The sequence below is a fragment of the Microcaecilia unicolor genome, chromosome 8, assembly GCF_901765095.1.
Source record: "Microcaecilia unicolor chromosome 8, aMicUni1.1, whole genome shotgun sequence".
Lineage (NCBI taxonomy): Eukaryota > Metazoa > Chordata > Amphibia > Gymnophiona > Siphonopidae > Microcaecilia > Microcaecilia unicolor.
Genome location: NC_044038.1, coordinates 212,889,446 through 212,907,171, shown reverse-complemented (window position 1 = coordinate 212,907,171; position 17,726 = coordinate 212,889,446). Strand labels below are relative to the sequence as shown.

The following is a 17,726-nucleotide window of genomic DNA, read 5'->3' as shown; positions in this document are numbered from 1 at the left end:
CAGTTTGAAGGCTACCAGTGACTTGATGGGGAGCCAGTGTAGGCTGTGTAATAGTGATTTGGCACTTTGGAACCTTGACTTCCCATATATAAGTCTGGCAATGGAGTATAAACGTTTTATTTATGCACCATTTTAAATATTATCATTTAAAATGGTTTACACAATTAAAATAAAAACAATAAAAGAAAATAAAGACCAAACAGATGAGATTAATATACATTAAATTAAAAGAAAGGATATTAGAATAATTTATATAGCAGTTTACAAACCTATTGGCCAATATTCAAAATGATTTAGCTGGCTGGAAAGGGCCGTCGACCAGTTAGATCACTTGTCCATGGTTGTCCAGTCATTTTCAGTGGCATTTACATAGTAATGTCGAGGGCCATAATCGAACGGGGCCGGCCATCTATAAGGGTGGCCATCTCTATTGCCTGCCCCGTCAAGCGGCATACCTGACTGTATTATCGAAACAAGATGGCCGGCCATCTTTCGTTTCGATAATACGGTTGGGGCCGGCCAAATCTCTTAGAGATCACCAGCGTTAGAGATGGCCGCCATTGGTTTTCGCTGATAATGGAAACTAATGGCGGCCATCTCAAACCCGGCCAAATCCAAGGCATTTGGTCATGGGAGGAGCCAGCATCTGTAGTGCACTGGTCCCCCTCACATGCCAGAACAGCAACCGGGCACCCTATGGGGCACTGCAGTGGACTTCATAAATTGAACCCAGGTACATAGCTCCCTTATCTTGTGTGCTGAGCCCCCCAAATCCCCCCCCCAAACCCACTACCCACAACTGTACACCACTACCATAGCCCTTAGGGATGAAGGGGGGCACCTGGCTTTTTTTGGGGGGGGGGGGGGTTTGGAGGGCTCCCATTTACCACCACAAGTGTAACAGGTAGGAGGGGATGGGCCTGGGTCCGCCTGCCTGAAGTGCACTGCACCCACTAAGACTGCTCCAGGGACCTGCATACTGCTGTCAGAGAGCTGGGTATGACATTTGAGGCTGGCATAGAGTCTGGCAAAAAAAATGTTTATATATTTTTTTTTTGGGTGGGAGGGGGTTGGTGACCACTGGGGGAGTAAGGGGAGGTCATCCCCCATTCCCTCCCGTGGTCATCTGGTCAGTTGGGGCACCTTTTTGAGGCTTGGTCGTGAACAAAAAGGGACCAAGTAAAGTCGGCCAAATGCTCGTCAGGGCCAGCTTTCTTTTTTCCATTATCACCCGAAGCTGGCCATCTGTTAACCACGCCTGCCTTCGATACCCTGCCGACATGCCGGCCCTGCGAAGGAAAGCAGTTGAAGCCGGCCAAAATCGGCTTTCGATTATACCGATTGGGCCGGCTTTAGGAGAAGGCCAGCCATCTCCCGATTTGTGTCGGAAGATGGCCAGCCTTCTCATTCAAAAATAAGCAGGATAGTAACATAGTAGATGATGGCAGATAAAGACCTGTAGGGTCCATCCAGTCTGCCCAACAAGATAAACACGTATGTGCTACTTTATATGTATACCTGACCTTGATTTGTCTTTGCCGTTTTGAGGGCACAGACTGTAGAAGTCTGCCCAGCACTAGCTTTGCTTCCCAATTACCCGGTTTTGCCACCCAATCTCCGCTACGCTTCTGTGGATCCATTCCTTCTGAACAGGATTCCTTTGTGTTTATCCCACTTACCATTTTCATCTCCACCGCCTCCCATGGGAGGACATTCCGAGTATCCACCACTCTCTCTCTGTGAAAAAATACTTCCTGACATTGAAGCAGTTATCTTCGCTGAGAATGACTGGTTATTGCCAAACTGAAAAGCACCTAACTTGTGGTCATTCCAGGGGTGGAGTCAGGTTAAGTGGTTATTCAGCCTCCCCACTGCATAAGTAAACTACTTAAATCGGGCTGCATGAATAGCAGTCAAGGGCTGAATACTGAGAGCTGATTAGGTGTTAGACACAGGGGCGTAGCTACATGGGGCCAAGGGGGCATGGGCCCCCACAGATTATGCCCTGGCCCCCTCTACATTTGACCCCTCTCCGCTGTCGCCGCCCCCTGCCCCGCCGTCGCATCTGGTACCTTGTTTGCTGGCGGGGGTCCCCAAACCCCGCACACTGAAGAGTTTTCTTCAGCGCCGGTCGACTCCGGCGCCTTCATTGTGGGATCATCTGTCTCTGACGCCTTACGTCCTGCACCGTGCATGTAACCCTGTGCAGGACGTAAGGCATCAGAAACAGATGATCCCACAACGAAGGCACTGGAATCGACCGGTGCTGAAGAAGACTCTTTGGCTGGCAGGGATTAGGGACCCCCACCAGCAAACAAGGTACCTGATGCGGTGGTGGCGGCGGTGGCAGGGGGTTTGCGGTTGTGGCGGTGGTCCAAAGTGGCGGTGGGGGGAGTTGGGTTTGCGGTGGTGGCGGTGGGGGGGGGTCCAAAGTGGCGGGGGGGGGGGGGGTCGGCAGCGGCGAGGGGGAGGGTCGGTGATGGGGGGAGGTGGCTAAACAGTGCCCCCCCACCTCGGGCTCTGGCCCCCCTCCCGCCGAGGTCTGGCTATGCCCCTGGTTAGACAGCTAAAAAAAACCTTCCGGATATTCAATGCCGAAGCCTGGACAGAGCCCGGCATTGAATATCCGGGAATAACGCTAGCGGCGGGGAACGAAACACTCTCCGCCATTGGCTGAATATCAGGGGACTATTTTACAGAATGTCCCCTGTATGTATGTAATTTTTTTTTTTTTATTGTGCTCTCAATTCTGTACGCTTGTTTAATTTGTAGGTATATGCATGCACAAGTTTCCCCGGATTCTATATAGCGCGCCTAACGTTCCACGCTGAAATCCAAGTGTATACTATAACAACACACGTAACGTAATTGGCTTAACAAGCCAATCAGCATTTTTAACAGCACTTAACAAGCAATAATGAGCACTAATTGGCGATAATTAGAATTTATGCGCATAACTTGCTAAGCATATTCTGTAATGCACTGCGCCTAAATTCTAATGCGCGTAGCTATAAAGGGCGCAGTTATGGGTGTTTCGTGGGCATTCCAAAATGTACATACATTGTTATAGAATATGGCCGAATGCGCCTAAATCTACGTGCTGGTATTTGCGTCACATTTTCATTGGTGTAAATAGAGGCATATAGTTTTAGGTGCTAGGGTATCAATTAAGTATATTCTATATACTGCTCCTAAATATAGACGCCCCTTATAGAATGCGCTTAGGCGGAAATGTTTCCTGCGTGGATTTTCTAGGTGCCATATATAGAATTTCCCCCCTTATGTGCATTTTTAGTCTATTTTAACCAAATGCATTCTCAGAAAAGCACAGCCCTATACGTTACTGAAAGGTGAAGAGGAAAATGTTCTGGTAGAGCTAATTAGGCTCTTTGCAATAGATCACAGTCTACATTTATGCACTAGCCCCAAACCCTCTGCTGTCATGAATGTCTTTCTTTGTGTTTTTCTTTGCTAAGTCAAGAGAAAACCTGATTCCAGCAGATAAAAAGATCAACAGGAAAACGGCTTAACTGTCTGATGAAATAGTTCTCAAATCACAAGGACTTGAGTACAACTGCCCTCTAGTGGCAGGATGGGGAAAACGCAGGTGTGGGGGTCTATGCATGCACAGGACAGGAGACAAGTAGACTCTGGTTGCTGGCGGAAGCCGGGGTCTGAAGTTATTATCATGTTAATTACACCCCATTCAGTGGGGGAGATTTAAGCTGTCATTACTTCCAAAATCTTTTTGCCTTCTGATTTTGTTGCAAAGACTTTGCATGAACAAACATCAGCCCCAATCAAGTCTTGTATAAGAATTCATAGCAATCAAACTGTTTGATCTTGCTCCGACTTTAAGTAAGCCCTTTATGTGGGCAGGAATGGCAGGTCTGTGGCAAGGGAAGATGACAGATATACAATGCTATTCTTTCATTTGCAGCACATGCGCTTGGCTATAACTTGAAAATGATTATCAGTTCCTGTACTGTGGCTGCACAGACTATGCAGTTGTTCACAGGAACAGACTTTACTGGTTTATGCTTCTCTGCCTTGGCAGTGGTGCTTGCTTCAGCCAAGTACAGCCTGTCTGCCTGAGGCAGGCATGCACATACAGCCATGGTAGATATGCACTGGAACTCTGCAGGTACCAGCATCCAACACCAATTTATGGTTAGCACATTTTGTTGCGTTTAACCACATCATCAGAGATGACTAATTGTAACCATGCTGGCGGTATTGAAAGCAGCCAGTGTTCCAAATTCAATCCCATCAGTGGAGTAAGAGAATTCAGGAGAATGAAGAGTTTATGATCACCTGGGTCATCTCCATTCCGACCCTTAAAAAAGCTGGGTGTGGTCTGTTCAGATCTGCAGTGACATTATCTGGATAATGACACTGAAAATCCGGGTATGGACTCAGTGAGCAGGACTTAGCTGCTTCTTCGTGGATAAGTCACACTGTTAACCATCTGAAAATAAAGTAAAGACTCTTGGAAGCGAATGGGCATGAAATACCATTTTTCTTTTGGAAATAAAAACATGCAAAATATTAGGGATAGGGAAAATGAACTTTATTAAATCTGCTGCGAACAATCCATCCATCACTAATGCAAATGTTATGAATTACAGAATGTATTAAACATCAAGGTTAACTTTTCCAGTCTGAACAAAAGCAGGACACATCGAGAAATGCAGTATTTCTATAAACTTTTAGACTATAATTGAAAAAGGCTGGATCAATAAAAAGGTTCTTAAATTTCTTTAGGAAACTTATAAACAGGAAACCAGACAGATATCAGGCAAAACAACTAAAATTATCTCCTTTTTATTTTATGACTTATAAAACCTATTTGAGTAGTGTGTGTGCATTGCTTCTACAGGAAATAAATTAGTAACCCAATACAATAGTGAAGATTCTGGCGCCCTCTCGTGATGTATTGTAACCTCGACAGCACTTTGTATAGTTGCTACCTTAAGAAATCTTGATGGACAAGTTTAGAAAAAAAAAGTCATCTATAAAAAATCATTATAGCTCTTTGCGTCTAGGTTCTAAAATTATACTATTCTCTCTTGTGTACCAGCCTGCCATAACCTTTAATCACTACTTCTAAGATCTTAGAGACCAAAAGGCTCATTTTCAAAGGAGAAAAAGTCTAAAAAAATGGCATAAAGTGGCATTTGATGGTTTTTTTCTCTGAAAAATGTCCAAATGTGATTTTCAAAACTTGGATTTGAGATGTTTTTCTCTGCAGTGCTTCCAGATCACAAGGGGAAGTGTTGGGGGTATATTGGGATGGGATTTGGGTGTTCCCAAACGTGGACGTTTTTCTGCCATAATGGATCAAAGCAGAAACATTTGACACTAAACGTTAGGCATTTTGGTCAGTACCTGTGTTTAATCACACCTAAATCACTAGAAGTTGCCCTAAATGATGAGATGACCATGGGATGGATAAAGGCATGATCCCCCTTACTCTCCCAGTGGTCACTGACCCCACCCACCCCCCAAAGATGTGAAAGAAACAGAGTGGAGGAGTAGCCTAGTGGTTAGTGCAGCAGACTTTGATCCTGGGGAACTGGGTTCGATTCCCCAATGCAGCTCCTTGTGACTGTGGGCAAGTCACTTAACCAGTGGCGTAGCTATTTGGGGCCATGGGGGCCTGGGCCCCTGTAGATTTGGCCCTGGCCTGGACCCCCCCTGCTGACGACCCTCTCGACCCCCCTCCCCTGCCACCGCCGTCGCCTACCTTTGCTGGCGGGGGACCCCAACCCCCGCCAGCTGAAGTCCTCTTCTTCATTCTGTTTCTGAGTCTGACGGACGTCAGACTCACAGAAACAGAACGAAGCCTTGCACCTGAAGAAGAGGACCTCGGCTGGCGGTGGTTGGGGTCCCTCGCCAGCAAAGGTAGGCGATGACGGGGGAGGGTTGGCGGCGGGAGGGGGGGTCGAGAGGGTCGTCGGCAGGGGACAAAGTTGTTGTTGTTGGTGGCGACGGTGGCAGGGGGGTCGGCAATGGTGGGGTGGGCGGCACCAGGGGGGGCTAAAATGTGCCCCCTCACCTTGGGCTCTGGACCCCCCTCCCACTGAAGTCTGGCTACACCCCTGCACTTAACCCTCCATTGTCCCAGGTACAAAATAAGTACCTGTATATATGTAAACCACTTTGAATGTAGTTGCAAAATACCATAGAAAGGAGGTTTATCACGTCCCATTTCCCCTTTCCCTTTATATACTATGTTATGGCCAATCCTATTAGAACAGCAAACAGGTCCCTGGAGTAGCCTGGTGGTCAGTGGAGTGGACTGTAGAGAAGGGGCCTCAGGCCATATCCCACTCTGGTACACCCAAGTATATTACTACTACTACTTAACATTTCTAAAGCGCTACTAGGGTCACGCAGCGCTGTACAATTTAACAAAGATAGTTCTTACGCCTCCAGGTGTCACCTATATGTAGGTACAGTAGGTTTTTGGTGGGTTTTGGAGGGCTCCCCACACAATATAAGGGTGTAATGGTGAGATGTGTACCTGGGACCTTTTATGTAAAGTTCACTGCAGTGTCCCCTAGGGTACCCCACTGCTCTGCTGGGATGTCTATGTGGCCAGTCTACTGAGAATGCTGGTCCGCCATACATCCCAATGGCTTTTTTTTTTGCGTGCATTTCTCTTGGACTGAGCAGAAAATCCTCTAGCAAATGGCCATTTTTGAAACAAAAAGTTGGACAATTTCAGGTTTGAAAATGGCCATGTTCGCTGCTGGATTTATGGACGTTTTTCATAAAATGTCCAAAATCAGATTTAGATGTCATATCGAAAATGCCCCTCCACATCTCTGTGATTCAACACAGGTAGTAAATATTCACATTAAAAGCAAAAAATTGCAATTTATTTTTTTGAAAAATACCCCATTAGGCTACAATCTTTGACACACACCCCTAGAATCACTTTATAAGTGATTTTGCCCGTACTTGGCTAAACTTTTCCGGGGCTGATATTCAGCAGGAGAATAACCAGTTAAAAGAAATTCCTGCCTGATGAAGGGGCCCCTTATACTAAAGTGTGTTAAGCCCTTAATGTGTGGTTAGCACATGCTAACAGGCTACTGCAGAAACACATTGAAATTGTTTTATGATATTTTGCCTGTTTCCACATGCTAACTCGCACACTGCTGTTTTTTTTAGAAATATCTTTCGGGAGGGGACATGTCAGGCAGAGAGCGAGCATTCCTGTGTTATCCTACTATTGTGGTCTGATTAGTGTGCATTTATCAGATAACGCAGAGTCAATGCGGAGCACTTAGGATCAAATTCTATATACGGAGCCTGAAAAATTTGTGCTGAAAACCCGAGCACTTAGCGGTATTCTATAAATTATGCCTAAAGTTAGGCGTACTTTATAGAATATGCACATGTGCCAGTCTTGCGCCTAAAATTTAGGCGCACCTAAAACCAGGCCTAATACCTGCGCCTAACAGGCACAGATCGGGTGTATTCCATAACAGTACACATAGTTTTTAGGAATGCCCACAATTAGGGTTACCATATTTTGTCCCCCAAAAGGGAGGACACATGCCCCGCCCCACCACACACCCCGCCTCCTTTCACGCCCTGTCACATTTTCCCCTCCCCCCTGTCACACACCTCGTCACTCCCCCCTGCCCATCACCCCCCTCCCCTTACCTTACTACTGCCCTGGTGGTCTAGTGACCTCTTTGGGGCAGGAAAGAGCCCCCTCTTTCCTGTCCGGAGCACTGCCCTGCAGGCATCCTTCCTGTTCCTGATCTCGGCGCTGATTCAAAATGGCTGCCGAGAGTTGAAGTCTCGCGAGGTCACTTCAACTCTCGGTGGCCATTTTGAATTGGCGCCAAGATCAGGAACAGGAAGGATGCATGCAGGGCAGCGCCCCAAAGGCGGTAGAGGTCACTAGACCACCAGGGCAGTAGTAAGTAAGGGGAGGGGAGGGGAGGCTAGCAATCTGCCCATTTGTCCAGAAATCCGGACAAACGGGCAGATTGGCAAAACCCGCCCGGTTGCCAGGACATATCCTCAAAAAGAGGACATGTCCGAGTAAATCCGGACATATGGTAACCCTACCCACAATCTGCCCATTCTACACCTATGGCCATGCCCCTTTTTCGGCTGTGCACATTAGAATTTAAACACACCATATTATAGACTACGCCTATAAGGTTGTGCCCAAAAATTTTAATTAAAGCCTATTAGTGCCACTAATTGGTTGTTAAGTGTCAATTATTGGCGGTGATTGGCTTGTTAATCAATTAAGTTGTGTGCGCAATTTGGCCGCATGGCCAAATTAGTGCGTACATCTTAAAGCACCATATATAGAATTTGAGGGTTAGTTCCTCCTAAATAGGTAGCGGTAAGTACTCCCATTTTAATTCTTTGCAAGTACTGCACGTTAACGGGAAAATTAGCGCATGACCTACAATTAAAAGAAAAAGCCCTATCGCAAGTTTTAGTTATGACAGCTATTTTTTTTTTTTTTAAGTACCTCTGTAAGTGTTTGGTCAGCTGGCAAGGGAAGGATTATGTCTTTTTTGATTCCACACAATTGGAGATCTTTCTGGGAATCAGGAAGTAGTTATATCCGTTTTCTGTTTTTGGAGGTTTGGGGGTTGACTTTAGTTTTGATATACTCCTCAGATAGTTTAGGAAACCAAGGGACCCTTTTACTAAGGTGCGCTGAAAAATGGCCTGCGCTGGTGTAGATGCATGTATTGGACGTGCGCAGGTCCATTTTTCAGGGCGCCTGCAAAAAAGGCCTTTTTTTGCCGAAAATGGATGTGTGGCAAAATAAAAATCAGCACATGTCTGTTGTGGGCCTGAGACCTTACCGCCTCCGATCGACTTAGCAGTAAGGTGGACACTGCTGATTACTGCCCGGTTAGCGCCACGCTGTAGAAAATAGAAATTGTTTTCTGTCACGCATTTTGGACGCACGTCAAAATTAGAATTACCACCCAGGGTACGTTGTAGCCGGGTAGTAGGTCTAATTTGACGTGCGCTGCACTCATGTAGGCCCCTAGGCATATTTTCAAAGCATTTAGCCTTCCAAAGTTCCATAGAAACCTATGGAACTTTGGAAGGCTAAGTGCTTTGAAAATATGCCTCATATGTGTCTTAGTAAAAGGGCTCCCAAGTTTTGTGATCTAGAGGTTTTCTAATGTATGTTCCTCATTTTTTCTTTTATTGTATTTAAAATTTTTTTTATTATTATTACATTTGTACCCCGCGCTTTCCCACACATGGCAGGCTCAATGCGGCTTACATAGTAACAATATAAAGAAATTACAATTTGTAAGAAGAATATTCAGTTTCTAGTGAACACAAAATAAATGGGGCTAACGGATAAGTAAATTGAACATAAGAGGAATTGGGTACAGAAGGAATTGAGCGTTGGGAGGTAGGTGTAGGAAGATGGAAAGGAATGGATATGGGGTAGCAAAAAGGATAATGGGAACGTGGTCAATGTAAAACAAATGTCAATAAGAATCATGTGGGCAAGTTTTGTGGTACATGTGTTCCCCTTGACATGGGCTAAGATGACCTATTCTTTGTTTTAATGTGGTTTTGATTTTATATATGTACAGACTGGTGCAGTTGCTTTGTATTATGATTTTGATTGTAAAATCTTTAAATTTCAATTAAAAAACAAAAAACCCTCCTCCACTGCTAACTCCAGGCTTCGCTCCTTTTCTCTCGTGGCACCTTATGCCTGGAATAGACTTCCTGGACCTATACGTCTAGCTCCATCACTACCTGTTTTCAAATCTGTGCTTAAAACCCACCTTTTCACTGCTGCTTTTGGCTCCTAGCCACAATTGCCCTCCCCTTGTCCCTTCCTCCCATCTCACCCATTACTTCCCTCACCCGTAACTGTCTTGTCTGTCTGTATTATTTAGACTGTAAGCTCTTTTGAGCAGGGACTGTCTCTTTGTATCAGATGTTCAGCGCTGCGTGTGTCTGGTAGCGCTATACAAATGCTAATAATGCTAATAATAAAAAAATGTCATGTTCAATTTTGGTTTAGCATGCAGGAAAGTCCCACATTAACTTCTGTTAAGCTCACTTTAGTAAAATGGCTCCTATGTAATGCTGACCATGTGATCCCTGGATTTCCAGTGGCACATAATCAAATAAACTGAGGGAGATGCAGTGGCATAATCTGGTTAGAGCTAGGACAGTCCAGGGGTGGAATAATGATAAGAGCTGGGAGTTACCCAGGCATTGTCGATATACAGCAGCGGTAGCCAGAAAACTACCCAGTTAACTTAGCACAGCTTCCAGGTACCACTACTGAATCTTTGTGGTACTCCTGCAGATGGTCAAGTACACAGATACTCAGTGCTGTTATGCAGAGCGGTGACTGCACTGAATCATCGGGCAAAATTTAGCCAGCGGTGGCTAGTGTCTAATAAAGCCGGCTGAATATTACCCCCTCACATTCTGCATTTCTCCTACTTAATTCGGCCAGCTCCCTTTCACTTTCCTATTATTTTAGTCCATCACCCTTTCTGTAGTGCAGGGGTTCTCAACCCAGTCCTCGGGGCATACTGAGCCTAGTGGAATACGTACCTTAGTGGCCATCTGGGGTGGAGCAGCCCCCTGGGCGCAGCACCCCCTCCTCCGAGCAAGGGGGTGCACTGAGGAGGCGCACGGCTGTCAGCCCTGCTGGTTCCCTGCCCTGGAACAGGAAGTTGATGTCAGAGGGGGCAGGGGACCGGCAGAGCCGAAGGCCATGTGCCTCCTCGGTGCACCCCCTTGCTCTCTGCACCCGGGCGGACCGCCCCACTGCCCCGCCCTTGGTATATTAGAGACTGAGCCAGTCTGGTTTTCGTGACGAAACTGAATCAAATCTGTGGAGCGGAGGGTATACATCCCAGAGTACTGACAAAATTGAAAAATGAACTTGCAGAACTATTGTTAGTAATATGTAATTTATCTTTAAAATCAAGCATGGTATCAGAAGACTGGAGGGGGGCCAATGTAACGCCAATTTTTAAAAAGGGTTCCAGAGGTGATCTGGGAAATTATAGACCGGTGAGCCTGATGTTGGTGCTAGGCAAAATGGTAGAGACTATTATAAAGAACATTACAGAGCATATTCAAAAGCATGGATTAATGAGACAAAGCCAACATGGATTTAGTCAAGGGAAATCTTGCCTCACCAATCTACTACATTTTTTTGAAGGGGTGAACAAACATGTGGATAAAGGTGAGCCGGTTGATATTGTGTATCTGGATTTTCAAAAGGCGATTGACAAAGTACCTCATGAAAGACTCCAGAGAAAATTGGAGAGTCATGGGATAGGAAGTAGTGTTCTATTGTGGATTAAACACTGGTTAAAAGATAGAAAACAGAGAGTAGGGTTAAATGGTCAGTATTCTCAATGGAGAAGGGTAGTTAGTGGGGTTCCCCAGGGGTCTGTGCTGGGACCGCTGCTTTTTAACATATTTATAAATGACCTAGAGATGGGAGTAACTAGTGAGGTAATTAAAATTTGTTGATGACACAAAGTTATTCAAAGTTGTTAAATCACAAGAGGATTGTGAAAAATTGAAAGATCTTACGAGATTGAGAGACTGGGCATCCAAAAGGCATTTACCCTCCTGTTTACTTCGAATGGGCTGTGCTGGCATTGCCACTCAGCTTAGTAAAAAGGGGGGTTAACGTGATGCATGTGGGAAAGAGGAACCCAAACTATAGGAGTCACCGACCAGGAAAAGGATCCAGGTGTCATCTTTGATGATACTTTGAAACCCTCTGCTCAGTGTGTAGTAGTGGCTAAGAAAGCAAATAGAATGTTAGGTATTAGGAAAGAAATGAAAAGCAAAACCAATAATATTATAAGGCTTTTATATCGCTCCATGATTTAACTGCACCTCGAATCCTGTGTGCAGTTCTGGTCACCGCATCTCAAAAAAGATATAGTGGAATTAGAAAAGGTACAGAGAAGGACCATGAAAATGATAAAGGGAATGGGACAACTTCCCTATGAGGAAAGGCTAAAGCAGCTAGGGTGCTTCATCTTCGAGAAGAGATGGCTGAGATGAAATATGATAGAGGTCTATAAAATACTGAGTGGAATGGAATGGGTGGACGTGAATCACTTGTTTACTCTTTCCAAAAATACTAGGGCATGCAATGAAGCTATTAAATTTAAAACAAATCAGAGAAAATACTTCTTCACTCAACATGTAATTAAAATCTGGAATTTGTTGCCAGAGAATGTGGTAAAAGCATTTGGGTTAGCAGGGTTTAAAAAAGGTTTGGCTAACTTTCTAAAAGAAAACTCCTTAAGCCATTATTAAGATGGACTTGGGGAAAATCCACTGCTTATTTCTAGGATAAGCAGCATAAAATCTGTTTTAATTGTTTTGGGATCTTGCCAGGTACTTGTAACCTGGTTTGGCCACTTTTGGAAACAGGATACTGGGCTTGATGAACTTTCGGTCTGTCCCAGTATGGCAATCCTTATGTTCTTATATTATATCCACAATGAACATACATGAGATAAACTCGAATGCACCCCCTCTGTTGTATACAAACGTATCTCATGAATACTCATTTTGGATATCCTGAAAACTTGAATGCCTGGGTGTGTCCTGAGGACAGGTTGTGAACCTCTGCTATAGTGTAATTGTGGTGGATTTTTATATTCAGCAAACATCGCTCTGTGGCCTGACCTGCGCATTTGTTTTTGACCTGAGAAAGCGAGTATAACTCTCAAAAGCTAGTTCAGAATCTATTAAGTTAGTCCTATAAAAAAGTACCATCTTATATATATATATATACATATATCTTGCTGATTTTTATTTTCCCCCACTGAAGTAAGCTAACATGACAAGCATACTACTTTTCATGAAGTTTTGACCGAATTTTGGCTGTACTGTATATGAATGATTTTGCCTTAAATCCTATAGCAAAAGTCTACACAAAAATTATTTGCAAAATGAGAAATTTACTGCTTGCACATGCTTTCCTATAGTTACAACATAAGACACATATTTTATCTTTTACCGCCCTTTTAAATGTAACCTTTCACCAAATACCATTTAAAACATCAGTCTATAAAATCTTTTTGGCAAATATATTCCAAGCACTGATAGGTTTACCAATATTAGAGTCAGATTGGTAAATTTCACTGCAACTCACCAAACACCTTGCAGCTGTCATTGAAGTTTCTAGGCTTAAGCAAACTTGAGAAATTGTTTTTTTTTTTTTTTTAAGTTTAAAGGAACATTTTCAATGGAACATTTTACTGAACTTTGCAAAAAGTGTGATGAGTTTCAGTACCATTTGCAGAAGTGCCCTGCATGGCTCAGTGAAGTCTGAACAATTGCACTACAATTTTAACTGTCTGTTGCAAGACAGCCAGTGGATTCTCTATTAGCTCGTCAAGGACAATTGTTTTGCATCTCACCTTATAGTCAAAAATAGTTTCTACCATGCCAGCTTGCCCGCATTTACCATTGTCTCTCTAAAATGTTAATTCCCTTTTTTTTCAAGTAATTTTTATATTCCTATATTCCCGCTAATTTATACCTTCTTTATAACTTAAACATTGTCTACTTCACTTTTCTCTTTTAAATCCTATACTGACCGTTATATATTATACAGCTCAGATATACACCTGCTATTTCAGGGAAATGACCTGGTCTGATGGCAGCTGCAAAGGCATCGATGGTGACAGGGAAGCTTCAGACAACTTCCAATTCATTCTACCATCACGTGATGTATTTATTTTAGAATTGGCGCAGGGTCTGTTTGTACTTCAGCATCACATGTTTTCTTAGGCGCCTGCAGACAGAGATACAGAAACATTGGGTGTAATCAGTGCCACATTTATGTCTTCCAAATATTGGCACATTTTAGCTTTTTTTTTTTCCAGGTCTCAAAAGAAAAAAAAAATGCAGTTATAGACCAACACTGCTGCATGCAAATAAGAGGCTTGGCGGAATGCCAATGAGTTTCTCTTTCAGGTGATAGGAAACATTCAGAATCATCATGTGTTTATGTAGCAGGCAGAAATGAAACAGAAACCAGGCACAGCAGGGAGAGGGGAAATACTGGTGTTTCAGTTCTGATTACAGCAAAGCTTTCACGATAAAGGGAATTCTGAAGCTCTCCTTTTTAACTGGATTTCTGTTTTATTCCTGGGAGGTTTAAAAGTTTTGAAAGTACCTCCTACCTATTTGCTCCCACTTCTATGAATCAGGATGTGGCTATGTGTTGATCTTCATAAGCAGGGCCGCTGTGAGACTGAGCTGGGCCCGGGCAGGGCCGCTGCTGCCCTTCCCCGATCGCTGCCCCGATCGCCACCGCCCCCCCACCAGATTGTCGCCGCTCCCGCCCCTCCCCCCAGGATCACTGCTGCAGCTGTTGCAACTGAGGAACCTTGAGGCTGGCGGGGATCCTGAGGCCCCTCCAGCAGAAGAATCCAGCACAGCTCTTCACTCCATGCCTGCCCTGCCCCTGTGACTGCTTTCTTCTCTCATCACACATGCTCGGTTTCAAAACCGAGTGTGCGCCTGAGGGGGAAAAGCAGCCGCTCGGCACAGCGGTAGAAGCGAGCGAAGAGCAGCACTGGAGGGGGGCCCGGAGCCGGAGTTTTCTCTTTCCTACTCCTGTCGGGGCCCGTCAGGAGCAGGAGAGAAAGAGATAGAGAGATAACCCAGCGCCGGGCCCCCCTTGGAGGCTGGGCACTGGGAATTTTGCCCCCCACCCCCACCCCACTCTCGGTGGCCCTGTTCATAAGAACCTCCCACTCTCAAGTGCACAGTATCAGTACAATGCACACATATAGGGTGGCTTAACCATTACACAGTCTAGGTGGTTGTCAGGACTGGCCAAACCATCAGACAAGACTAGGCAGTCACCTAGGAGGGCAGCAGTTTCTTGGTGGGCGGGGGAGAAGCTGCAGTCAAAGCAAAAGAATAGATCTCAACAGGAACAGAAACTCAAAAGAACTATCAATATGTACATTCACCTGTAGCAAGGATGGGCAGTTTTCAAATAGCCCATTTCATTAAGTAAATGACTTTTGGATATACCATGTTTGAGTGTACGTGATTATGTAAGCATGATATCTTGGGGGGGGGGGGGGGGGAGGGGAGTATAGATTAAGGGCCTGAAAGTTAATAGGGGGTATAATGATGAAGGTTTGCCTAGGGTACCCAATACCCTTGCCTATGGTTGCAGCTTCTGGGGGTGAGAAAGAGCAGCTGGAGTTAAAACAAAACAATAGATCTGGACATTCACACTAACTCAGAGAATGGTCAATGGCTAGTAGTTTTAAAACAGACCAATTCCCCAAGTAAGAGGTGTAGTTATCAACATGGGCTACCGTTAAGATGTATTATTTTAACACTACCTCGTGTTATTTTAGTACAGGTCCCATTTTATGCAGTAAGACCTAGTTACTAATAACTGGGGTTAACGGTAAAATAACACATCTTATTGTCAACCACTGTGATCTGAGAAAGCCAGGCGGTATATACAATTTTTAATAAACATAATAGTACACTTTGATAACTTCTCCCCTTAATTAAAGAAAAAAGAAATTTCTCTAGAAATCAAAATCACTGCTATATGTAATAAAAGTGAGTGAAGTACAGGACAATCAAGCCATTGTGACATCACTGATGAGGTTGGCTCTTAGGTATTGGTGGAATGAGGCATGATGACATCACAGTATCAGCTCTGGTTACCAGAGTCTGAAACTCTTCAGACTAAGGGGAAGTTATCAACATGGACTACCGTTAAGGTTGCCAACTGGATCCAGATTTGATCAATGGGGTTGATCCAAACCAATCCTCGGTTTACCCCATTGCATGCAGGGACATTTAGTCTTGCTTTTCTTAGGGAATGCAATGGAGAAACCATAATTACAAATCCCTGTATACAATGGGTTAAACCTGGGACCAGATCAACCCTGTGGCTGAAAACAAAGTGCTTTACATATTATATACAGGTGCTTATGCTATTTGTAATACATACGATGCCTTTGAAAAAGCTTCCAAAGGACTGTCTCTTCTCTGTCCTTTTCAGTGTAGGATCTTTTGCAGGGTCCCCTCCGTTCTGGATGGCCTGTGGCTGAGATAGTGGCTGCTGTGCACTGGAAGCTATTTCTTGACTGTCTTTGGTTTCCTGTTTGTTGGTTTTCTGCTTGTGCAGTTCTGCTGTCACTTTCTTTTCCTTTGCACTCTCTTTGCCTTTCGGGCCTGCAGGTTGGCTCTCAATTATGACAGGAGCCACAGACTTTTGAGATATTTTTTGTGTTGCTGATCCCTCTGTGGAATCTAATGTCTAAAGAAAGGAGAGAGCTGCGCGTCACAATTATATCCAATAACTTGAAGGAAAAAAAAAAAGATAAAAAAACCAGCAATGATCTATCAATCAGTTATCAGTTTCAGTTTACATCTGAAGGAGAGATCTGTGTGGTCATGTGCCTATGTTCAGAAGAATCCACAACCAAGCGGAGAACTTGAACGCCCCATGGGAAAACACAAGTATAAGTGAGAGTGGGATGTTTGACCACGGGAATACAAATCCTGGAGACAAGATTTATTGAGACAAGTTTATTGAGTCATAGACAAATCCAGTGTCGTAAAAAGCATGCTTTTTACGACACTGGATTTGTCTACGAGCAAGCTCATCACCAAAGGTCTTTCTAAAGACCCGTACAACACATCACGTGCTACCTACTGCACATATCAGCTGTTCTTCCGGGGTCTGAGACTCAATAAACGACACGTTATTGAGCAAGACTCCTGATGCAGGCCTGATGGCCGAAACACAACAGTTGTGTTGAGTCTTTTCATCCATAAACAAACTTTTTAAGATTCTTGTCTCCAGGATTTGTATTCCCGTGGTCAAACATCCCACTCTCACTTATAATTGGTCATGTGCCTATAACATCTTTAGTGTAGGCTTACACAGGACTAATAAAAGTTATCATAAGGAATTTTCCAGATAGTGGGCATTTTTGACATTAATCTTGCTTTACATTCCTTTAGATAAAAAAAAATTACAAAAAAGAGTTGTCAAGTGCCAAACACCTTAGAACAAAAGACTCCAGATAATCCCTTTGAATATTTTCCAGATTTCTCTAGAAAGTCATCAATGTGAACACTTAACATGGACAAATACTGAATGTGATCCGAGAAGAGAGTAAGGATTCTAATATTGATAATAAAGAAGAAAGTTTCAGATACATAGGATCACGGGGCAGTACATGAAAAAGTAGCAGACTGTACTGTGATGATGGGCTACATCTGCCTGTGACAGGAAAAAGGCATGTTTCTAGATATTTAAACTAGAGGGGTTGAGTGACAATAGGAAGCAAGGGAATTCAGAAAGTCACCTCACAGAAGACTCCTGAATAAGCTGAGAGTGCTGAACCTAGGACTCGACATGGTGATCTGGATTGGAAACTGGTTGACCAACAAGTGGTAGAGGGTGATGGTAAATGGAATGCGCTCAGAGGAAAGGAAGATGAGTAGTGGAGTGCCTTAGGGGTTGATACTGTGGCCGATTCTATTTAATGTATTTGTGAGAGACATTGCTGAAGGGTTAGGGAGAAAAAGTTTGCCTTTTTGCAGATGACACGAAGATAGTCAATAGAGTGCATACCCTGGAGGAAGTAGAAACCACGAGAAGATTTTGAGCAGCAATTTCTATATAATTCTAGATATATGCCCCAGAT

At 44.1% G+C, this 17,726-nt stretch overlaps 1 protein-coding gene across 1 annotated transcript in view; it reads right to left on the bottom strand.

The window, feature by feature from the left end:
• Positions 1-13,238: 13,238 nt before the first annotated feature.
• Positions 13,239-17,726, bottom strand: part of LOC115476702 (breast carcinoma-amplified sequence 1-like) — a 114,694-nt gene continuing 110,206 nt past the window's right edge. The window contains exons 12-13 of the mRNA XM_030213233.1: positions 16,019-16,327; positions 13,239-13,819 (exon numbers count right to left, since the gene is read on the bottom strand). Of these exons, the coding sequence (XP_030069093.1) occupies positions 13,760-13,819; positions 16,019-16,327 (369 nt within the window). The 3' untranslated portion in view covers positions 13,239-13,759. The remainder of the gene's footprint in view (positions 13,820-16,018; positions 16,328-17,726) is intronic.